The sequence below is a fragment of the Protopterus annectens genome, chromosome 14.part0, assembly GCF_019279795.1.
Source record: "Protopterus annectens isolate FY-2018-M chromosome 14.part0, PAN1.0, whole genome shotgun sequence".
In the NCBI taxonomy this organism is placed as follows: Eukaryota; Metazoa; Chordata; order Ceratodontiformes; family Protopteridae; genus Protopterus; species Protopterus annectens.
Window position 1 is genome coordinate 878,744,712 of NC_056748.1, and position 25,734 is coordinate 878,770,445.

General features: G+C 40.7%; 1 protein-coding gene across 1 annotated transcript in view; it reads right to left on the minus strand.

The window, feature by feature from the left end:
• The window catches only part of PLCE1 (phospholipase C epsilon 1), an 838,097-nt gene that overhangs the window by 143,883 nt on the left and 668,480 nt on the right, over positions 1-25,734 (minus strand). The window contains exon 25 of the mRNA XM_044055634.1: positions 11,583-11,847. Coding sequence (XP_043911569.1) covers positions 11,583-11,847 — 265 coding nt within the window. The remainder of the gene's footprint in view (positions 1-11,582; positions 11,848-25,734) is intronic.

Below are 25,734 nucleotides of genomic sequence, written 5' to 3' on the forward strand. Positions count from 1 at the left end.
GTAGAATCCCAAAGCTATGCATAGGGTGGTAGGTACTATAAGGAACTGGGTTGAGCTAGAATGCCCTGCAAAACTGCAGTAGCAAAGCCTGCTCTTGTTCTGGAGTATAAAGGCAGATGGTAGTGTTTTGTGAAGGTATGTACAGAACTCCAAGTGGCTGCCTCCAAGATATCTTTAGTAGGCACTCCTCTGAGGAAGGCTGTAGAGGTGGCTGTGGCCCTAGTGGAGTGGGGTCTGATACCAGTAGGGACAAGCTTTCCATGATAGGAATAACAAAAGCGTATGCAGTGACCAATCCACTTGGAAATGGTCTGTTTAGTAACAGGTTTCCCTTGACCCCCCACAGCATAGGAAACTAGGAGTTGATCTGATTTTCTGAAGGATTTGGTTCTGTCCAAGTAATAACGTAGCTGCCTATGGATGTCTAAAGAGTGAAGCAGCCTTTCCCCTTTGTTTTGAGGGTTAGGGTAGAAGGTAGGAAGGTGTATGGCCTGGTTTAAGGCTACCCTAGATACCACCTTAGGCATAAAGGAAGGATTGGTACGAAGGGAAACCCTGTCCTGATGGAATATGAGGAATGGCTGCACTGCCATGAGGGCCTGTAACTCAGATACTCTACGAGCTGAAGTGATGGCCAGGAGAAAAGCTGTTTTCCAGGACAAATATTGTAATTCTGTTGAAGCAGCTGGTTCAAAGGGAGGTAATGTCAATTTTTCCAGTACATAGTTAAGGTCCCAAGCTGGCACTGGCTGTTTCCTTGGAGGTCTTATGTTCTTGGCCCCTCTGAGGAACTGTCGTAGGAGTGGGTGTGAGAATAAAGGAGGATCCATGTTGAATTCTGCAGAGATTGCTGAGGCATGTATTTTGATTGAGGAAAAAGAAAGTCCATTGCTCAAAAGTTCAGCTAGGTACTGTAAAATCTGAGGTAGGTTCAATTTTCTAGGGTCCTGCCCTCGTTTTTCATTCCAACAGCAAAACCGCTTCCATTTTGCGGAGTAAGCTTTTCTAGTAGATGATCTTCTGGCCTCCAAAATGACATCCTGCACTTCTTTGGAGAGTAGTGTCTGATGTGATGTTAAGGAATTTTCCATGCAGCTAGACTGAGAGTTTTCAGCTGAGTGTGAAGGGTTTTGAAATTGTTCTGCGTCAGCAGTAGAGGTGTTAGAGGCAGGGGCCACGGAGGAGTGTGTGTTAGGCTCCTCAGGAGTGGATACCAGTGTTGTCTCGGCCAGTCCGGAGCAATCAGTATCATCCTCGGCTTGTCTGTTCTTACTTTCAAAAGTACCTTGGGCAGTAGAGGTAGTGGTGGGAATGCATAAACTGACCGAGTTGTCCATGTGAAGGAAAGAGCGTCCACTTTCCAGGCCTTTGGGTGGAAGGTCCTCGAGCAAAACCTTTTTAATTGATGATTTCTGTGGGAGGCAAAAAGATCTATATCTGGCCTTCCCCACGCTTGAACAATCTCTGTAAATACGTGTGGATGTAGCTTCCATTCGTGAGGGTCTGTCATATGCCTGCTCAGAGTGTCTGCCAGTGTGTTTTCCATTCCTGGCAGGTACTGTGCCTGAAGTTCTATTTGTCTTTCCAGAGCTAGGTTCCAAAGAGTCATGGTTAGTCTGCACAAGGGGTATGAATGAGTCCCTCCTTGTTTGTTTATGTACCACATTACTGTGGTGTTGTCTGTTCTTATGAGCAGTTGTCCTGGATGCAGGAATTCTCTGAACGCTGAGATTGCATTTATTACTGCCAGCATTTCTTTTGATTGATGTGAAGGTGCTTTTCTTTTGGGGCCATCTGCCCTGAATGCACCTGTCCTTCATGTGCGCTCCCAGGCGTAATCTGAAGCGTCTGTGGTTATGACTTGTGTAGCTTGAGGCTTGCAGAATGGGAGGCCTGTGTTTATTTGGCATGCTTGGGCCCACCATATGAATTCCTTTTGAAGACGGGGAATTATTGGAATCTCCGCTTCAAGCTATGACTGTGTTGAGACCATAGATTTTTTAGGTACCATTGAAGTTTCCTCATGTGCAGCTTTGCGCATGGGATTAGAAGAATGCAAGATGCCATGAATCCCAGAGCCTGCAGGATTTTCCTTGCAGTAAGCCTGGTACTTTTTGCAAGCATTTTGAAGTAATGAGATAGTTGCCCTTGTTTTTCTGGTGTAAGGTAAGCCATCTGGGTGTTTGTGTCCAAGTTGGCACCCAGGAAGGTTATTTTCTGAGAGGGTGTTAGCTTTGATTTCTCCTTGTTGATGGTGTATCCCAGAGAAAGTAGTAAGTGTGTCACATATGCCAGGTGTTTCAGAAGTAAGTGTTTGCTGTCTGCTTGGATCAGGCAGTCGTCCAGATAAGGGTAAATTTGTATCCCTTAAAGTCTGCAGTATGCAATCACTGATGCCAGGCACTTGGTGAATACTCTGGGCGCAGTAGATAAGCCAAAGGGCAATGCAGAGAATTGATAGTGGCTTGAACCTGCAAGAAATCTGAGGTATCTTCTGCAACTTTGTCTGATTGGGACATGCAGGTATGCCTCCTTGAGGTCCAATGTTACCAGCCAAAACCCCTTGCCCAGCATGGGAAGGAGTTGCTGTAATGTGAGCATCTTGAATTTTGGCACGAGAAGAAATGTGTTTAGAATGGATAAGTCCAGTATGGGTCTCCAGTCGCTTCCTTTTCTTGGCACCAGAAAAAGCCTTGAATAAAACCCTTGTGCTTGTTGGTGCGTAGGTACCTTTTGTATAGCCCTCATGTTTAGGAGCTTTGCAATTTGTAGTTGTGCCTCTACCCTTTGATTTTGTGGTAGGTTTGGCATGCCTCTCATTTTGGAAGAGTGTGAAAATGGAATTTGTAGCCTCTGTTTATTATGTCCAGGATCCATTTGTCTGTTGTGACAATATGCCAATTGTTTGCAAATAGTTCCTGTACTCACGGCTGCACAGATAAAAACCTCACTCTCCAAAGCCAAGAACACAGCATCCATGCGACCTGACAACATCACAGGCTGTATTCTACATGAACTAAAGAATGAACTGGCACCCCACCTAAGTACCATGTTCAATCATAGCCTCACCTCAGGCTTTGTGCCCACTGAATGGCGCACTGCGACGGTTATCCCACTCCACAAAGGGGGAGCCATGACAGTCCCCGGGAACTACCTCCCCATTAGCCTATTGAGCCTGGTGTGCAAGGCCATGGAACGTATCATCATGGAACTCATAAACAAAGACATTGGTAATCTCCAAGCTCTGGACCCCGCACAGTTCGGGTTTGTAAAAGGCAAATCATGTCACCAAAGCCATAGATGAGGGTAAGGTGGTTCATAGCCTATCTAGATCTCACCAAAGCTTTCGACACCATCCCCCACTCTGGAATTATAGATAAACTCACTAAACTAGGTATAAATCCCTATGTCACAAGGTGGGTTGCCAACTGGCTTACTGACAGAACCCACACTGTGAAAGTAGCAGATTCCAACCACTACAGACCAGTGACAAGTGGAGTACCACAGGGTTCAGTCCTGGATCCTCTCCTGTTTGGTATCTACTTCTCTGAAGTACAGGCTAACACAGAAGGTCTTTGGCTAACTAAGTTCGCAGATGACTGCAAACTAGGAGCCATAATCGAAACTCATAATGATGTGGACATCCTACAAAAGGGCCTCACTGAGACAGATGCCTGGTGTCAAAGCCATGGCCTCAAGCTCAATGCCAAAAAGTGCACTGTCATCCCCTTTGGTAAAAACTCTGTACCCATGAACTACCACATAGGCAGTAGTTTACTCAACACTGAAAGTGTGATAAGAGACCTTGGGATACCGGTGAGCAGTAGTCTCTCCTTTGATAATCACATCGCCACAGTGGTCAAGAAATCCTTCTACGTGGCACACCTCATCAAAAAAAGGTTTCTCATCCAGAAAAAAAGAGGTCATTGTTCCCCTCTACTCATCACTCATTAGCCCCATTATAGAGTACAACACCTCTTTTGGCATGTACCTCACAAGACATCTACAACAACTGGACAGGCCTCAGAAATACCTCATAAAGAGGATTACTGGCCTCAAACAGATGCCCTATGCAGACCGTCTCAAAAACCTCCAGCTTTACTCCATCGCATATCGCCTACTCAGAGGCGATCTCTGCCTAACATACAAAGATATCTCAAACCCAGAGCTGTTGGACATGCTCCACTTAAAGAAAGCCCAATCCCTCCGAGCTACATGCTCTAGGGACCTAAACCTTGTCATCACAATAAACAAAACATGCTGGAGGGATAGATTCTTGTCCCAGAGACTTCCCATACTCTGGAACAGACTACCTATGTCAAACAGAACTCCTCATTAGCACTCTTCAAGAAAAATCTTGATGATTGCATGGGAAATAAGAAATTCACCCCGGGGATCACTTCTGTGGCTCTGCTTGACAGGGGCACCGGAAAATAATTTTCTTGGGTGGCGAAAGCCAGGGTATCTTTTTGGCTAGGCTTATATCTTATATAGGCCCTAGGGCCAATAGCCTAGTACCTACCTATGAACCTATAAAAAATTAGGAGAAATAAGTAAGTGTTTTGAGTGGCATATCACAAAATACTGTTCCAGGAGAAGGGATAAGGATACTGCCTGTGATAGTGGACACAGAACCACATGAAGGGATCCACTAATAAAAGAATGAGTGAAAACAAACCTGATAAGAACTAGGATATGGGGTAAGTCATGATTACTGTAAACTAAACAGTGTAAAAATTCTCTGTTTGGATGATTTTCAGTCCATATTTCTCTAGTTAATCATTGTATATTAATCAGATCGGACAATAGTAGATCAAGTAGCAAACTTAAATGTGTCTTAAGTCAAAAACAATAATACAAAAATATATAATTTGAAATATTGTACAGAATTACTAAGTATTCGAAAGTAATCCAAGCAAGGCAGGCAGTCTGCTTCCAGTCGAACATTATTAAGTACACAGACAAGCGATCAAAGTAAAACAAAAATAAGAGTAATAGTTTCCTCACAAGCTTTCTAAATGTGTGTGTGTGTGTGTGTGTGTGTGTGTGTGTGTGTGTATATATATATATATATATATATATATATATATAAACATATACATATATATATATATATATATATATATATATATGTATACTTTTTATCAGGCAAGGGAGTGGTTTATTGTGCTGTAAAACAAAGTGTTATTGGTACACATGTTAAATTCATATCCCTTCCCCCATCAGTGTGACATTCGAGCTTGTCATGCCCTACTTAGTAGCTGTCATAATACTATAACCTTTATGTATTTTAAATAACACGTATAATGATGTGGTACCTCTTATTTAACCAGATTATTAAGTAGATTATTAAGTCTGTGATTTTATCCAAGACAATCTACTACATGGCTAGAAATATATCAACCTTAGTCCATTTGGCAATCAAGAAATATATATGAATGTATACATATACAATTTGCATGAAAAAAATTAATTGTAAAAATCATATTCTATTTTCATAACCTATTGTTAACAAAGATTGCTTTCGTCCTGCTAGACTTCTTCAGGTCTGTGTACAAGAACCCTAAAAACTATCTATACAATTATTATTGTAGAATTAGTTAGTATTGTTATTACACATCATTCTGAATACAGTGGAAAAAAGAGAATAAGAAAAAATGTATGATGATGGAAAGTAAAATACACACTTAAATTAAAACTGATTTAACATGGTATTTAAAACCAACTTGTAGAATAAAATAAAATAAAATTAGTCATGTAAACAATGTGGCAATTTTCTAAGTTCCAGTACACTTTTAATTGAACAGTAATAGTTTAGTCCAGGCTTCCTAAAAGAGTTCAGCTTTAATTGCCACATGAATTCATGTTTCTCCAGAATATTTGGGATGTCTCCTTCAAGATCACCCATGTCTATATGATCCAGGATCTGGGACTTAAAACCTGTGTGTCTTTTATGAAGAGAAAGGTGTTTGGCTAGTGTATTATTTTTTACATCCAGAGCGGATTTCTGACAGATGACATGAAATCCTACGCCTAAGTTTATTTACAGTCTTGCCCACACAGAATGCATCACATTCATTGCACTGTGCCCTGTAAATTACTTTTGTAGTGTTACAGTCACCCCCTGCACTGGTCTTAATGATTTTCTTTAAAAAAGGGCAATACAAACTATCACCTTGCTGTATAAATATACAAAATGTACAATTAGCTTCACATCTTTTAGTGTTTCTTTCATATGGTCTAGGTTTAAATTCAACAAAACTGATGTTCCTGGCCTTCCTAAAAACAAAGGACGGGGCTTCAGCTAACATATTAATCAGAAAAGGGTTTCCTGTGACAATGGCCCAGTTTTCTTCAATAACATTTTTGTAACTGTGATAATCCAAAGTGTATGTCAGGATGCAGCTATTTTTGCATTTGTTATTCTCTGTGGAATTTCTTAACATTCTCCGACTGGGGAGGAAGACTGAAGGTGTTTCAGTCCTTTTCAGTTCTATAATAGGTTCCAGGTGGTCTATATCACAACATCAAACTTACAAAAGTTTGATCTTTGTAATATCGAACCATTATGTTTGAAACCCATCAAAACCAAAAGCACAGAACATCGATTTTTTTCCCAGGGAAAAAAAAAATCGCTGTTCGGTGACAAAAAACAAAACAAAAAAACGTAACCTTAAACCTAAACTGAAGTGGGGCGCTTCGCCCCCACACCCCTCAATGTGGGAGGTTGTGCCCCCACACCCCCCTACTTAAATATACCAACTCTGAGATCGCACTACAGTGGAGGAAATAGCAAAACCCTGAAAGGTGCCCACTGATTTTTTTCCCTGGAAAAAATTCAATGTGCCGTGGCTTCGCTATTTTCCACTTTCAGACTTTAGGATTCAATATTACAACGTTCAAATTTGTTTTAGTTCGACGTTGTAATATAGACCTGGTTCCAGGATGTTTTTTAACATCTGACTTTCATAGCCTCTCACTAGAAAATCATTCTCTAAGTGGTTCAGGTTTCTCAAAAATGGTCCCATCTCTGTGGTAATTCTAGCTAACCTATAGCCCTGGGACTTTCCTACATTATACTTGTTTTTTGTAGGATGTAGACTTTAACTGTCGAGTAATAAGTTAACCCTCATTTGGTTTTCTGAATAGATCAGTGGTGATTCTGTTATTGTTGGTGTCCTTGGAAATCTGCATATCTAAGAAAGTGGTTGAAGCATGGCTATGGGAAGAGGTAATCTTCAGGAAGAAGATTGTTTGATTGAGGTAAGTGATAAAAATCTCCAAGTTGCATGGTGTCACCTTCCCATACAATAAAGATGTTATCAATAAAATGTAAACAGCATGTGATATGCTGCATGTAGTCTGTGTTGTTTAACACAAAGTCCTCCTCCCAACATGCCTAGGGCTATGTTAGTTATGATGGGAGCCATGGCAGCCCCCATTGCTATACCAGTTTTTTGTTTGTAGTGTTTATCACTGAAAGTGAAATACCGCAGTGGTATGGCAGTAGCATTGTTACCTCACAGCAAGAGGTTCTCCCGTTCGATACTCGGCTTGGCTTTGGGAGTGCCTTCTGTGTGGAGTCTGCAATGTCCTCCCCACGGTTGGGTAGCGTTCGAAAGACATGCGTGCGTAAATGGGCATGCCTTCGTTGAAGACTGGGTGTCGAGCTGGCACCTCAGCAATTCATAAAAAAATCTACTGTCAATCATTAGTGGACCGGAGTTCAGCTGTGGCGACCCCTTACCTTAGCCGAAAGACAAACAACAGTGTTTATCACTGAAAGTAAAGAAACTGAAGTCCAGTACAAGATTAATGAGCTTGCTTAACTTTTGCAGTTGTGTCTGTGTACCTTGGTTGTTTCTTAAAAGACTCCATAGCTGCTGTTTTACAGTAATTGTGAGGGAGCACTGTGTACACAGATTCCACATTAATAGCTAATAAAATACTGTCAGCTTCCAATGTAATGATTTTTATTTTCCTCAAAAAATCCATTGAATCTCTTACGTATGACTTATTCTTTTCTGCTAAAGGTTTCAGCAAGCAATCAAGGTAAATGGCTGTGGCTTCAGTAAGGGAATCTCCATTTGCTACTACCGGTCTATAAGGTGGCTCTTCTCTGTTCTTGTGTGGCTTTGGTATTCCAAAAAAATAAGGTAAACGTGGGCATGGACTCCATAAATTATAAAGATTTTCAGTATTAAGTTTTTCTTCTCATAATATGGTGAGATTAGTGTTCCATAAATCATATGCTCTTTTTCTGTCATGCATGGTAAATAACTCATAAAATTTGTTAACCTCCAGCATTGTTCTCTATCTTTTGGTTGTAGCAAGTGGTATCCGTCACAAGTATACCTCCCCCCTTGTCTGCCTTCATTAAACGCCTGGATTTATCATTGTCTAGCTCAATCAATGCTTTTCTTTATCCCTGTGTTAAGTTATAATTTTTTTCTTAGGAGGTTTCTTAAGTAGTTTCCTGATATCCACTTCACTTTGAAAGCAGCTAATGTTTGAAGTAGTGGTGGACAATACCTGGTAGGCCTTTTATAGCTTCATCAATAGGCTTATTTTCAATGTCATTAATTTTGCCATGAAACTGTAACCTTAAGTTGAGCTTCCTCACAAACATTTTAAGGTGTACCAGTACCTGAGCAACCTCACTCCTGCAGGTTGGTACAAAAGTAAGTCCTTTGGACAACACTTTTTCGTCTTCAGTCAATGCTTTAACAGAGTGGTTCCAGATAAGTGGAGCACCTGTTGTTGTTACTGTGCCTGTTATTGTGGCTGGTTCCTCCATCTGAGCCTGGGACCTGGGTTGTAGTTGGGGTTCCATTTGGGATTGCCCAGGTATTGTATTTCCCTCACCCCTGTCCACTGTTTGGTTCTCCTGTTTCCCTGAGGGTTGGTGGATAGAGTCTGAGACCTCTGGAATTCGTCCTCTGCTTTCTGGAATCTCAGTGGCTTGTAGTAGTATTCCTCGCTGTGGTAGGTGGGAACCTGGTAACAGGGACAAGCTCTGGGGCTCTGGTGGTGATCGTCGTTCTTGTTCTGGTACTGGCTTTGGTGTTAAATCAGTTTTACTTTAGTTTGGCTTTGATGTTAAATCAGTTTTAATTTAAGTGTATATTTTATTTTCCATCATCATACATTTTTTCTTATTTTTTCTTTCTTGTTCTCTTTTTTCCACTTTATTCAAATGATATGTAATAACAATACTAACTAATTATACAATAATATTTTTATAGATAGTTTTTAGGGTTCTTGTACACAGACCTGAAGAAGTCTAGAAGGATGAAAGTGATATTTGTTAACAACAGGTTATGAAAATAGAATATGATTTTTACAATTGATTTTGTACATGCAAATTGTATATGTATATATTTATATATATATAAGGTTGATATATATCCAGCCATGTAGTATATTGCTTTGGATAAAATCACAGCCTTAATAATCTATTTAATAATCTTGTTAAATAAGAGGTACCGCATCAACATAAATTTTATTTAAAGTACATAAGGGTTATATTATTATGACAGCTACTAAGTAGGGCAGGACCAGCTCAAATGTCACACTGATGGGGGAAGGGATGTGAATTTAACGTGTGTACCAATAACACTTTGTTTTACAGCACAATAAACCACTACCTTGCCTGATAAAAAAATATAAATATATATATTTAGAAAGCTTGTGAGGAAACTATTACTCTGTTATTCTTGTTTTATTTGATCGCTTGTCTAAAGGATTTGTGACTGGAAATAGACTGCCTGCCTTGCTTGGATTACTTTCGAATACTTAGCAATTCTGTACAATATTTCAAATTATATATTTTTTATTTTTTTGACTTAAGACGAGTTTAGGTTCGCTACTTCTACTACTATTGTCTGATCTGATTAATATACAGTGATTAACTAGAGATATAGACTGAAAATCTTCCACACAGAGAATTTCTTACACTGTTTTGTTTTTAGACCCACTATACTTGTTTAGTGGGTTGTTTCAGACTTCAGGGATACCACAGAGATTACTTCTTTTTTTGCTGATTACTGTAAACTACAGTTAACTACAAGTGAATTAATGCCTGAATATTCTACTATAGGAAACAAGTGCTAAATGAGAGACCATACATTTTCCTGACTTAGCAGTCCATGCAGATACAAGAACAATACAGAAATTAGAAGTCTACCAGAAAGTGGGTTGTGCACTACAGTAAAAACACAGCAATCCATCAAATATCTGGCCAGCCCTCAGTGTTCTGATTACATAAAGCACATGCTTAGATGAGAAAGAAGACAATAATTATTATTGTGCAGAACTAAGTTTCCTTGCATATTGTAGCAAAGACACTTCAATTAACACTGTCGGAAAATTTTTAATTTATTATATTATTGTTTAGACCTTTGTTTGTAAGCTACATATGCAACATAATATTACAGATACACAATTACCATGAAAAAGTAAGTAAAATGGAATTTCCCAATAGAAAGTTGTCAAATTATCGGCAATTATCAGGCAAAGCTAATATTAATATCACCTTGCAAATACATGGTTGACAGCAACAGCAAACTGTCCACGTGCCACCAACTCATTCATAAGACTACATTTTGTGACTACGTAATTGATGACATCTGTGGGGGCTTCAGGCACTCCTCCCTTTTTAAATAATAATTTCTAAATAATTTATAATGGAGACCATTTGTGAGGGCTTTACACCCATCCCTCTCTGACTACATATTACTAGACCTAGAGACCAGTGGATACTATATTAAGAGTGAGTCAGCTTGAAAAAAAAAGTTGACATAAATGACAAAATCGGCAAACTAGGGTATATACACGGTCTAAACTTTATCTGTAAATCATTTAGGTGATTAAACATAAAGTAATTCATTGAGGCATGACAGAAAGGCATAGATAAAGATAAATAATAGAAGCACAGTTGTTATATATACTGATACTCCATTCAGAAAATTCTAAGCATCAAAAACGAATAGTGTTAGTAACAAAGTTGTAGTTATCCTGATTGACTAATATTGTTTGTTTTACAAGGCTGGTTTTAGGAAAGAGGGAAATAGAGGCATATCTTATTCTTGAGATTCATTCTTTTTGATTAACTGGAGTATTCAATGCCGTAACTCTTTTAATCCCATATGTAGTTTGAAATATTACCCATTATTACTGTAATGGATGTCTTCAAAATAACAGGAAGAATCTTAACCATGTCCAACTACAGTAAAGAAATAACCTTAAAATTAAGAATGCCCTTTGACATTTCAGGCCCTAAAATGGCAAAAAGGGGCTTATCTCTGCTATCTCCTATTTTGAACATTTATTATAAACATATAATATAAAAATATTTTCCATTCCCAGTGATATGACTTTGAAAAGGCATTTCATTTCTTGCTTCCTTGTTATATGATCACTAAAATATATTTCAAGAGCAGCACCTGGACAACAGTTCAACTAAGAAACCTAACAGCTGTCATCACAAAAAGTAATAATAACAATAATAATAAGGCTCCATATACCCAAACTAGAAAGCCTCAAATTCATATCTTCTCCTAGAAAAACAAAGCATACCATACCTCGTTTTAGTGCTTTCAGTGGAATTATTCTTTGTGCAGTTGTTGTTGAGCTGTTGTTTTCTACAACAGCAAAGCGGACAAAAACAAGATCTTCAAAGTATATGCGGAACAGAAATGATTCATTCCACATAGGGTTTAATGTGTTACGGTGAATTGGCTTAGTACGGAAATGGTAGCTGCTCTCCTGTGGCATTCCAATCACATCAATTTCAATGCATGGACTTCCTGTAGTGTTATTAGGACATACATTTTGTCCAGAAATTATCTACAAACATAAAAAAAACAGTTTATTAAAACTTCAAAATCTGCACAAGTATACAGTTAGAAAATACATTTGAAGGCATTTTATTTGCTTTTATATTTATCATTTGTTAACTGAGTTCATGGACTGGTTTGAAGATCCTTTAAGCCAGAACCTAGGAAGAAGCATTATATTCTTAGGTTGTTACTAGGCGAATGACCACTAGGGCCCTTGCAAGCCTTGCTGTGCACCTCAACCCTATTTGGATCCAGGGGGGCAATGATAAGTCTGATAAGGACCAAGTAGAGTGGTACTATAACTTCCTTGGAGCTGGATGCCACACCTTTACCTGTAGTTGGGCAACACAAATAATTTTCTTATTATCTTAGCTGTGTGTTGCTCAAAGGCTAGCCTGCTGCCTACATATGTTCCCAGATCTCTTTACTACTCTGTTGATTCTTAAGGGTATTTTATCAACAGAGTAATTCACTTGGTTTGGCAGTTTCCCAAAGGGTATTATAATGTGTTTTTTGGCATTTTTTGGCATTGAGTTTTAGGCTATGGCTTTGCCACCAGTAATTTGTCTGTGTTAAACTCTCTTGCAAGATGTTGGTGTCTTGGAAGAAAATCAATAATAGATTTTAATTTACATTCATCTGTACTGGCAGGCAAGAAAGGCATTATTGTCTGTGTTTGAAATATTTGTACATATGTATGCATGTATATATATATATATATATATATATATATATATATATATATATATATATGTGTGTGTGTGTGTGTGTGTGTGTGCGTGTATATATATATTGAAAAGAGACATAGAGGAGCTCTCTGATCATGTGGCCCAGGCTGGTATGACCCTGACCTTGAGTAGCATCTTACCCTCACCAAGAATGATACCACAGTATAAAGACAAAATGATCAATTTCAACAATTGGCTAAAGTATTGGTGTCACTCAAAGGGGATCCAGTGTTTTTCAGCCTGGGATGACATGCTTGACAAGCCACGTTGCTTCGCTAGGGATGGCTTGCACCTGTCACCCTGGGTTTTCGAATACTGGCCAAGGCTCTTGCCACCCCCATAGTGCCTTTTTTAGGCAAGGCTCAAAGGACAAACCCACCTCCTTAGACAATGCAAAGAAAAAGAAACTAAAGGTAATGCTGCTCAATGTCAGAAGTCTAAACCTCAAGATGCACGCACCCGAGGCTCTCCTCAGTATGGAGAATATCGATATATGTGCAGTAACAGAAACCTGGTTCAAGGCTCCCAAGAGCACCCCAGCACTACCAGGCTATACTTCATACCATGCTTTTCGCCACAAAACTCAGACCGAACCACAAAAGGAGGGGAAGTATCCATATTCATCAAAGATACCCATACCTCCAGGCTAGTGGCACTGCACGAAGCATCTGAGACCATCCATGTGTAACTAACAGTGGGCAAAACTGCCTTTCAGTTTGTAGCCTGCTACAGACCACCCTCCCAAACTCAGGAAACCCACTTGGCTTTCCTGTGTACACTGAAGAATATGAAGGTCTCTCCAAACACCATTATATTGGGTGACTTTAACTACCCAAACATAGACTGGGAGCACTACTCAAGCCCCAACACCCTAGCCCAACGGTTCCTTGAATTTATAAACTAATGCAATGGAACAACTGGTCACCACTCCCACAAGAGGGAAAACATATTGGACCTGGTCATCACCAACATGGGGACTCTATGTTCCATACTAGAGGTATACCCCTCATTGGTAAGATCTGACCATAAAAAATTTCCCTGGACATCCATATCCCGTCCCACCCCAGCCAAGGAAACCACTGTCAAGAACTTCTCAAAAGCCAACTTTGCCCTTCTCAAGACTGAGGTGGAATCCTTCAAAGCCCCAGGGCCAGAGGAAAATATGGCCCAAACTTCAAAATCCTTTACAAACACATTCTATGGATAAATACAGGAATGCATGGATCGTGCTATCCCAAATAAAACCAAGACACACTCCTCCAAAGGCAGGAGACCTCAGCCATAAATAAGCTGTACAACAGAAGGAGGAAGCTACTACATGACAGAGCAAAATCCCTGAAAGGGAAGGCAACTCTGATCAGTATTAGCAAGAAACTTTGATCCCTCATAAAATCATCTAAGGCTAGCTTTGAAAGAAAAATTGCACAAGACGCTAAAGATAATCACAAGGCATTCTTTAGTTATGTCAGAAACCTGGGTGGAAACTCCCAGATATGCTCTGAGTTAGTGCAAAATGACAAAAAATACACTGAACCCACAGACACTGCCAACATCCTGGCAGACAGGTTCAGTGCAAACTCCCCCCCCCCCCCCAAAAATGAGCAAATGACTATCCCAACAGAGTGTAGCACAGATGCACAGGTGAGAGCTGCCCTCTCCAAAGCAAAAAACACAGCATCAATGGGACCAGACGTTGTCCCGGGCTGCGTTTTACATGAGCTCCAAGAAGAACTGAACCCTCACTTAAAATCACTGTTCAGTCTCAGCCTTACAACAGGATATGCACCCAAAGAATGGCGTACAGCAACAGTGGTCCCACTCCATAAAGGTGGTGCCACAATGGACCCCAGAAACTATCGCCCTATAAGCCTAACTAGCCTGGTCTGCAAAGCTATGGAGCGTATCATCATGGAACTCATAAACAAAGACATTGGGAACCTCCAAACACTGGATCCTACCCAATTTGGCTTTGTTAAGGGCAGATCTTGCCTCTTGAACCTGGTCAATTTCTTTGAAACAGTCACCAAGGCCATAGATGAAGGGAAGGTAGTCCACACAGCCTACCTTGACCTTGCAAAAGCCTTCGACACAATACCCCACTCGGGCATCATAAATAAGCTCACCAGCTTAAATATCAATCCCTATGTCACAAGATGGGTTGCAAACTGGCTTAGGGATAGAACCCACATGGTCAGAATTGCAGGTGCCATGTCAGACTCTAAACCAGTTACAAGTGGCGTCCCACAAAGCTCAGTCCTGGGACCTCTCTTGTTCGATTTATATTTCTCTGAGGTACAGGCTAACACAGGAGGACTATGGCTGACAAAATTTGCAGATGACTGCAAACTGGGGGCCATAATCGACTCGCCTGCTGACACAAGCATCCTCCAAAAAGGTCTCACTGAGACGGATAACTGGTGCCAGAGCCATGGCCTAAAGCTAAATGCCAAAAAGTGCATAGTCATCCCCTTTGGGAAAAACAAAGTGCCCACAAATTACCACATAGGTGGTAATCCATTAAGTACGGAAGAAGTAATTAGGGATTTGGGGACCCAAGTAGATCGCAATCTTTCTTTTGACAATCACATTGCCAAAGTGGTTAGAAAGACATTCTATATTGCCCACCTTGTCACGAAGGGGTTCACATCTAAATCAAGAGAGGTCATTGTGTCCCTCTACTCATCACTCATCAGGCCCATAATTGAATACAATGCCCCATTTGAGATGTACCTTACCCGACACCTGCTTCAACTAGAAAGACCCCAAAAGTACCTCACCAAGAGGATCAAGGGACTCAAACAGATGCCCTACGTAGTTAGGCTAAAGAAACTCCAGCTCTACTCAGTTGCTTACCGCCTACTCAGAGGCGATCTGTACCTGATGTATAAAGCCATGTCCAACCCAGAATTAATGGACATGCTCCACCTCAAGAAATCCAAATCCATCAGAACTACACGCTCCAGTGACTTAAACCTCAGCACAGAAATAAATAGAACATGCTGGAGGGACAGATTCATATCCCAGAGGCTCCCCTCACTCTGGAACAAAATCCCAATCCAAGTCAGACAGAGCCCCTCAATGACCCTCTTCAAGAAGAAGCTTGGCGTTTGGATGGGAGATCGTAAATTTACCCTGGGATCTCTTCTGTGTCACTGCTAGACAGAGGCACGGTAAACTAACCTTAAATGGGCTATCTTCTGTGACCTACTATACAGAGGCACAGTCAACTAATCTAAGAAGGGTGGCGAAAGCCAAACACACTCTGGCTAGGCTTGTAAATGCCCTAGGGCAGATAGCCTAGTATCAACCTATCAACCTACCTATATATATATACATATATATATATATATATATATATATATATATATATATATATATATATATATGTATGTATGTGTGTGTGTGTATATATATATATATATATATATATATATATATATATATATATATATATATATATATATATATATATCTGCAAACTTGGTGAGCCAGAGACGTTGAACATTAATCTTGACTTCTGTGAGGCAGATGCCAAACAGAAGCAGGCCCAGCGTGGAGTTCTGGGGTAATCTACTGGTAGCTGGTCTTTTGGCGGAGGTGGTCTCACTGATCCTGACTTCTTGGGTCTTATCTGTGAGCCAGCCTGAAATCCAGTGAGTTATGTAGGGATTTATGGCTGACCCAGAGATACCTTGTCTACACTGCCTCAATGGGTTATTGTCTCAAATGGCTTGGTGAGGTCAAGATATCCAGCATGCATTGTTTTCTCTTGTCCATTGCCTTGGTGAGCCTATCAAAAAAGTCTACTGGTTTAAGTAGGCGTGACCTTCCTTTAACAAAGCCAAAGTGGAATTTGTCCAGGGTCTGTGAGTTGCCAATGTCCTTGTTTATCATTTCCATGCTAATTCATTCCATGGATTTGCACATTAGACTTGTTAGACTGATGGATCAGTAGTTCCCTAGGTCAGTTGATGGTACGGGTCTATATTATGTGATCGAACGTTTAGTCAAATAACTAAACATTGATCACTAAACGTCGAAGACCCAAAACCGCGAATGGCAGTTTCCACTCAGAGAAACAAGTCATCTGGCTGTTATGCGGATTTTGCCCTTTTTTCAATGTGAAGCGATCTCGGAGTTGGTATATTTAGTTAGGGGCTGTGTGGGGCACAGCTCCCCACATCGGGGGGTGTGGGGGGGTGAAGCTTCCCACTTAATTTGTGTTTATTTATTTATTAATTTTTTTAGGCAGAACAACGGCATTGTTTCCCTGAGTGGAAACTGCTGTTCGCGGTTTTGAGCCTTCAATGTTTAGTTATTCGATTAACTAAACGTTCGATCATGTAATATAGACCCGATGGTACTCCCTTCTGAAGAGGAATGATTGTTGTGGTTCTTCATTTACTTGTAATGTAGCCTGTTTTGAGGCTATTGTTGAAGAGTGCCTCAAGTGGTCCTGATAGACCGTGTTTTAGACTGTTCAGGAAGCAACGGAGGATATTGTCTGGAACTACAAAGGCAGTCTTCTTGCCTTTAGTGACTACTGCCAGCACCTGGACCCTGATAATAGTATGTCAGAGAGGATTTCACCTGAAGGAGCTTGGGGTAGTGGGTGGGTGAAGTCTGAGCTGAAATTACCAGACAGTAGATTTGCTGTGTCACGCTGATTAGTGAAGGTGGTACCATTCACCACCAGTTCAACACCCTTAAGTTTCTGGATGTAGCTGAAGAAGGCCTCGTGCTTGTCCTTAGCCTGCAAGGCTGTCCTGATCTTTTAGTTAGCCTTGTTGGACAATTAGACCTTTTAGTTTCTTGTTTAGTTGTATAAGAGAGCAGACGTCTTTAAGGGAGTTGCTCTTCCTGATTCTGATCATGAGTTTTTTTGCTTTATTATATACCCTGTTTAGGTGAGGATTCCACCAGTGGGACTCAGTGTTGTTTTGGGTTTACTTTTGGTAGGTATGGCAGCCTCTGTGTAGCCATTGACATTTTTATATAGGGACTCTATGAAGAATTCTGTATAGGTAGCAGTGGTCTTGGGATTAAGGGGAGTGCTGAATTTTGAAAAAGTGTCAATAGGATGTTTGTCATCTGAATATCTGAAGGATTACTTGCATAATAATAGACCCTATTAGTTAACAGTCTGCAAATAACTGCTGGAACCTGTGTCTAACAGAACTATTTTCAAACTATATGGAAATATATAGAGCCTAAGTATATTTTTTGGTTTTTTCAATTTGTGTGTGTAAATTGTTGCTGGACTAATTTTATTCAGAGTTGTGCACTGTTATTTTTGATTCACTGTACAGCTGCTGTGTTTTAAGTTGGTATAACTGTTTTTTACAGCTTGTGTCATCTGACTATGTGAATGATTACTTGTATAATAATAGACCCTGTTAGTTAACAGCCTGCATATCTTTGCTGGAACCTGTGTCTAACAGAACTTTTTTCAAACTATCTGGAAATATATAGAGCCTAAGTATATTTTTTGGTTCTTCAGAATTGTGTACTGTAAATTGTTGCTGGACTAATTTTATTCAGAGTTGTGCACTGTTATTTTTGATTCACTGTATAGTTTTTCAGATCTCGCCTGAAAGTGTTTTGTCCCACCTCCCCCTATTTTCTGCTGTGTCTTAAGTTGGTATAACTGTTTTTTACAGCTTGTGTCATCTGACTATCTGAAGGATTACTTGCATAATAATAGACCCGGTTAGTTAACAGTCTGCATATCATTGCTGGAAACTGTGTCTAACAGAACTCTTTTAAAAATATCTGGAAATATATAGAGCTAAGTATATGTTTTGGTTACTCAGAATTGTGTACTGTAAACTGTTGCTGGACTAATTTTATTCAGAGTTGTGCACTGTTATTTTTGATTCACTGTATAGTTTTTCAGATCTCTGCTGAAAGTGTTTTGTCCCACTCACCCTCCCTATCTCTGGTTTGTTGTTTAAATTTGGTGGCTTTTGCAGTTGCCTGCCCCACTGTAGAGTTGATCTGGGACACTCCCCCCCAGTCCCATCTCTTTACCACATTCTATCTAATACACTCCTTCTGCACTCGTTTTTAGTCATTTTTAATTTAATTGCATTTTTTTAAACTGTGTTTGGTCTAATATTGCTACATACTCAAGTGTGCTAGCTTGTACTGCATTTGAATTGTTTTTACTGCTGTTTTAGCTACTTTTCTGTAAAACCAAACAAAACAAAAAAACTGTAAGCCTGTTTCCTACCTTTCCTGTAACTAGTGTAGTCCAGTTACAGATTTGCTGTATCCAGGACTGTATGTAAGCTTTTGAGCCCCCCCCCCCAAGCCTTTCTGTGTTGGAGGGAAGCCTTCTAGCTTGTTAGTGGGAGTGGTAAGCACTAGGTAACCTGTCTACCACATAAGCAGTGGTTCTAGCCCAGAAATTGTAGTTATTGGCCGTCTGGGCAATCTTTTCCATCTCCCTCAACTTTCTGATTTGAAAGCCTGCATTTGCACTTGTTTCTTTTCTGTAACTAGTCTAGTGCACATACAGATTCTTAGTTTTAGCACTTGAATATGCTTATTCATGCTCAACACTTGTTCAGAACTTGTTGTAAGCACTAAATAAGCTACTAATTACTATAGTACTAAACCTTCCTCATTACCTAGAGGAAAACAGTTTTTGCACTTTTTTCTCACTTGCTTAGAGAAAAACAGCTCTTGTACTCACTTTTCTCACGTATCTAGAGGAAAATATTTTTTTTATTCAGGCATGTCCAAGGGTCAGCTCCCAGTGTTCTCTCCTATCTGATGAATCTGGGCATCTTGGGGCAATGTAGAAATTGTCTCATGTACACAGACAACCCTCTCCTCCTACCACCCAACACTACAACCTGTGAGAGATGCACTTATCTAGCCAAACTGGAGGTAAAGCTCTTTCAAAGACTGAACTTGACATTCAAGAGGAGAAGGTAAACACTTGCACGACACCACACTTATCACATAATCTCACTAAATCTACACCACCAAAATCCACACAAAGAAACACAAAAACATTCGCAGAGGCTCTCAATAATAATCTGCCCAAGCAACAGAGACCTCCAAAGCAGAAATGCAAGCAACTTCCACCCCTCAACCCAACTCAAATGACACATAGCCCACAGTCTCAGTGTGCCACTCAACCACAGCCAATAAAGCAAAAACAACGTATCCAACACACTAGTCATAGGTGACTCTATAGTCAGCACACTGATGTCCCACTCACCAGGCTAAACAAGGAGAAGGTTACTGTCAGCTGCCTGTCAGGTGCCAGGATCCGCCACATAACTCATGCACTCAGGTCACTCCACAACAAGTACAAATATGACTCTGTCATTGTCCATGTTGGTGTGAATGACCTGAGACATACCTCCCTGGACTACATGAAAAGAGACATGGAAGAGATCTCCGATCTTGTAGCCCAGGTAGGTATGACCCTAGCCCTGAGCAGCATTTTGCCATCGCCCAGAATGATACCGCAGTACAGGGACAAAATGACTGACTTCAACAATTGGCTGAGCTTCTGGTGTCATTCTAGGGGGATCTAGTATCTGTCTGCTTGGGATGACATGGTCGACAGGCCACGATGCTTTGCCAGAGATGGCCTGCATCTGTCACCCCTGGGATTCCGGATACTGGCTAAGGCTCTTGCCACCCCTATAGTGCCTTTTTTAGGCAAGGTTCAAATGACAAATTCACCACCATAACAGGAACAGGCAAGCAAAAACTGAGGGTAATGCTACTCAATGCTAGAAGTCTAAATCTCAAAATGCACTCGCTCAAGGCACTCCTTAAAATGGAGAACATCGATATCTGTGCAGTGACTGAGACCTGGTTCAAGGCTCCAGAGAGCACCCCTGCTCTACCAGGCTATAACCCATACCACACTTTTCAGCCATGTAACCTGGACCAGAACACCAAAGGCAGAGGTGAGTCCATATTCATTAAGGATATCCACACCTCCAGGCTAGTTGCTCAGCATAATGCATCCGAGGTTATCCAAGAGCAACTATCTCTGGGAAAAAACTGCAATCTAAATTGTAGCTTGCTACAGATCCCCCACCATGCCCCAAGATTCCAACTCCTATTTTCTTGATGTACTGGAAAATATTAGGGTTCAACCCAACACCCTAATAATGGGCAATTTCAACTACCCCAACATTAACTAGGAAAACTACTCATGTACCAACTCCTTCACACAACGCTTTCTGGAATTCATAAACTCCAGTGCCCTGGATCAACTTATCCACACCCCCACCCGGGGCAACAATATCCTAGACCTATTCATTACCAACATGAGTGACCGGTGTTCCACACCTGAAGTTAACTCTTCGTTGGTCCGATCCAAACATAAGCTAATCACACTTGATATCCACATCCTGCCCCCACCCCCCATTAAGGAAACCATGGTAAAAAATTTCTCCAAAGCCAACTTCGTGCTTCTTAAGACAGAAGTGGTGAACTTCACGACACCCATGCAGATGGACAACACAGTTACAACTGCTGAATCCTACACAAATGCACTCTATAAGTACTTACACGAGTGCATGGATCATGCTATCCCAAACAGAACCAAGACCCTATCTTCTAAAAAAGGGAATTCAATTTGGTGGTCCCCTGCCATAAACAAACTGTATAACAGAAGGAAGAAATTGTTGCAAAAGAGAGTAAAATCCCATGAGTGGAGGAGCTCCCTGTTCAGCCTCAGTAAGAAGCTGAGATCCCTTATAAAATCCTCCAAAGCTAGCTATGAAAACAAAATTGCCACTGATTCTAAGGACAACCACAAAGCATTCTATAGCTATGTCAAGAATCTCAATGGCAACACCCAGATCTGCTCTGAGTTACAGCACAATGGCATGAAAATTACAGAACCAACTGATATTGCCAACATCCTGGCAGATAGGTTCAGTGCTAACTTTACCCCCCACCCCCTAAAGGGCCCATAACTATACAGGAAGAATGCAGAGTCCCTGTAATCACAACTACGCAGGTAAAAGCTGCACTCTCTAAAGCCAAAAACACAGCATCCATGGGACTGGACAACATCCCAGGCTGCATTTTACATGAACTTCAGAACGAACTGGCTCCCCACCTAAGCACCATGTTCAAACATAGCCTCACATCAGGCTTTGTGCCCACTGAATGGCGTACAGCAACAGTTATCCCACTCCACAAAGGGGAAGCCACCACTGATCCTGGGAACTATCGCCCTATTAGCCTGACGAGCCTGGTCTGCAAGGCCATGGAACATATCATCATGGAACTCATAAACAAAGACATTGGTAACCTCCAAACTCTGGATCCCACCCAGTTCGGTTTTGTGAAAGGAAGATCATGCCTCCTGAACCTGATTGACTTCTTTGAGGCAGTCACAAGCCGTAGATGAGGGTAAGGTGGTTCACACAGCCTATCTTGACCTCACCAAGGCTTTTGACACCATCTCCCATTCTGGAATTATAGCTAAACTCACTAAACTAGGTATAAATCCCTACGTCACAAGATGAGTTGCCAACTGGCTCACTGACAGAACCCACACTGTAAAAGTTGCACACTCCAAATCTGACCTCAAACCAGTGACAAGTGGAGTACCACAGGGTTCAGTCCTGGGACCTCTCCTGTTTGGTATCTACTTCTCTGGAGTACAGGCTAACACAGAAGGCCTCTGGCTAATGAAGTTCGCAGATGACTGCAAACTAGGAACCATAGTAGAGTCCCCAAATGATGTGGAAATCCTACAGAAGGGCCTTGTTGAGACAGATGCCTGGTGTCAGAGCCATGGCCTCAAGCCCAATGCCAAAAAGTGCATTGTCATCCCCTTTGGTAAAAACTCTGTACCAATGAACTACTACATAGACAGCAGTCTACTTAACACCGAATGTTTGATAAGAGACCTTGGGACCCAGGTGGACAGTAGTCTGTCCTTTGATAGTCACATCGCCACAGTAGTCAGGAAGTCCTTCTACGTGGCACACCTCATCATAAAAGGGTTCTCATCCAGGAAAAAAGAGGTCATTGTTCCCCTCTACTCAACACTCATTAGACCCATTATAGAGTACAACGTCCCTTTTGGAATGTACCTCACAAGACATCTGCAGCAGCTGGAAAGGCCGCAGAAGTACCTTACAAAGAGGATTACTGGTCTCAAACAGATGCCCTACACTGACCGTCTCAAAAAACTCCAGCTTTATTCCGTAGCATATCGCCTACTTCGAGGTGATCTCTGCTTAACATATAAAGATATGTCAAACCCAGAGCTGTTGGACATGCTACATGTAAGCAAATCCCAATCCCTCCGAGCTACACGGTCTGGAGACCTAAACCTTGTCACCACAATAAACAGGACATGTTGGAGGGATAGATTCCTGTCCCAGAGACTTCCCATACTCTGGAACAGGCTACCCATCTATGTCATGCAAAGTTCTTCATTAGCACTCTTCAAGAAAAATCTTGATGAGTGGATGGGAAATAGGAAATACACCCCAGGGATCACTTCTGTGTCTCTGCTGGACAGTGGCACAGGAAAATAACTTTCTTGGGTGGCATAAGCCAGGGAACCTTGTTGGTTAGGCTTACGTAGGCCCTCAGGCTGATAGCCTAGTACCTACCTATGAACCTATGTAGTTTGCCTTAGAGCAGTTCTTATCTGTTACTTGTTTAGCTGGGTATTCTGGGTTGATTTTTACTTCAAAAGAGACAGCTTTTTGATCTAACCTCAGTAGTGAGGATATGATACAGGGGGGTGCAGTGCTCTCTCATGTTGGTGAGTACCAGATATGTTTGGTCCTCTGGTTGGAGCATGCACTATCTGCTCCAGGGTGTTTTTCTTAATAAAGTCCTGGAAACACTGTGCCTGTAAGTTTAAGGCAATGTAAGTTTCCCAGTCTACAGAGGGGTAGTTAAGGTGACCTGTTGTTTGTTTGGATGGTGACCACCTCTAGTAAGTTTAGCTAAGAGTTGTGAGACTCTAGGGGCATAGATGGCGACTTGTAGCTAACCATGAAATGATGAGGGAACTTAACTATGGTGACTTGCACTTGTATGACCTCCATGGCACCATCCTGTTTAACCATTCTGGAGGTATGTTTATTGCTGACGTAGATCAAGACACGTCCACCTTTGGCCTCAGGCTGTGATGTTGTTGGTCTAAAAGTGTGGAATTCAATGTAGCCTTGCACTGTTGGAGTACTTTCTATGTCTTTAAACCAGTCATGGCACAGATGTCTACATTGTCCAGAGTGAGGAGGGCTTGAAGAATATGGAGTTTTTTGTTTAGGTTCTTAGCATTGAACAGTAATACCTTAAGGTTGCTTGAAGACTTTTTCACTATATTGGCAGTTTTGTCTTTCTGGCATTGCCTAAAAAAGGCTGCAAGGGACTGGATACAGTTTTAATCAAATCCAAAGGCCTAGGATGGACAGGTGCAACTCATATTTGGCAAAACAACGTGGTCTACTGACCATGTCCTCCCATGCCAACAGATATTGAATTCCCCTGGAGTGACACCAGAAACTAGGACAATTATTAAAATCAACCATTTAAGTTCCTACAATGGTACCATCCTTGGTAATGGTAGAATGGTGCCCAATGCAAGGCACATATGTACCTGTCTGTGACACATTCTGGGAGATCCATTATGCCTCTTTTCATATTGTCCAGTGAGACACATCTCAGGTCATTTGCACTCACATGGACTATGATAAAATAATATTAGTACATGGGGTACAATCATTTCAGTGTGTGCATGGAACTACAGATCCTGGCTCCGCATAGGCAACTAACCATTATCTTCTCCTCATCTAACCTGGTGAGTGGGGTGTCTGTGTGTTGCACAATGGAGGTCCCTTTGAATAAGCAAGGAATACTTACAAATGAATTTATCAGAATGAAATACAATTAGTAGTATAATATGTACTCTGATCAATATACATAATTCTACAGCATAAATGATTTGTTGGTTAAATAATTCAAAACAAAACATAAAAAAATAAATAAATAAAATGACATGGTGAAGAACTATAAGAGACATAAACCTACAACTGCTGTAGTGATTACAAGTGGAGGGAAACTATCTTTGTTTACTAAGCAACACTTACATTGTGTAGACACTGAGAGGCAGTTAAGGGAAGCACTCCTAAAGAGATGCAGATTAAACAGTTTTCTGATTTCAGTGAATAAGGAATGTCAGACAGAAGGTACAAGTTTATGAAAGGTTTATATAAGGAGACTTAATGGTTTTGGTTTATTCTTAAAGGGTAGGAGTGGTCAGTGTTAGTTTATGAGCAACTGTAGGGCACCAGTCAAAATAAAGCACTTTACCAATACTGACAAAAAATGTCAGTTTTAATGACTGGGAAGGTATACGTGGAGTTTAAAAATTGATAGATGCCAAAGGTTCACATATTTCATATAATTGCCTTACTGTAAGAGTTGATGTCAGAACACATTTGCAGACAAATCACCACAATTAAGGAGATATGTTACTGAACTTAAAATGAGCAAAGGTACTCCCTACTCTGTGAGTCATATCAGTAATGGAGAAGTTCAGAACTAGTGAGGAGATTTTGAGCTGTCTTAGAAGACTCAAAAGAAATTACTCTTCCTTTTGACAGAAGCTAATCCAAGTACATTGGATCTATTTTACAAACACAAGTTGACTAAACTTATGTGTTACACATACACTCAAAATCCTCTCTATCATAGAACCTCTCTTGGCAAATGAGAGCCACCAGAAAGATGCATAGGCTATATCTTCTAAATATCTTCTAACTAGATCACTGACTTTTGGAAGCCAATGGCATTTTAAGGTAAAGGTACAAGAGGGAAAATGTTTCTTGTAGTTAAATTACTCAAGGTATTTCGCTTGAAAATGTGAGGTGTTAATTTGAGAGTACCTCATAAATGAGCACCTTACAATGATAAAGTCTGCTTTTAATTATAAGCCAAAAAATCTGATATGAAGTAGATGTGGTTTTAGACCGAAATACTCATTTATCAGAAAATGAGTTAGACTGCTATACAACTTTTAACAAATAAGTTCATAGGTGACTGTTGATCTGTGAGGATCTTAAGAAGCCTAGCCTTACATTTCCATAGTAGTTTTTAGCCCGCATATTTTGTATATGAACAACCAAGAATAATTATGGAGATCATGCATAAAT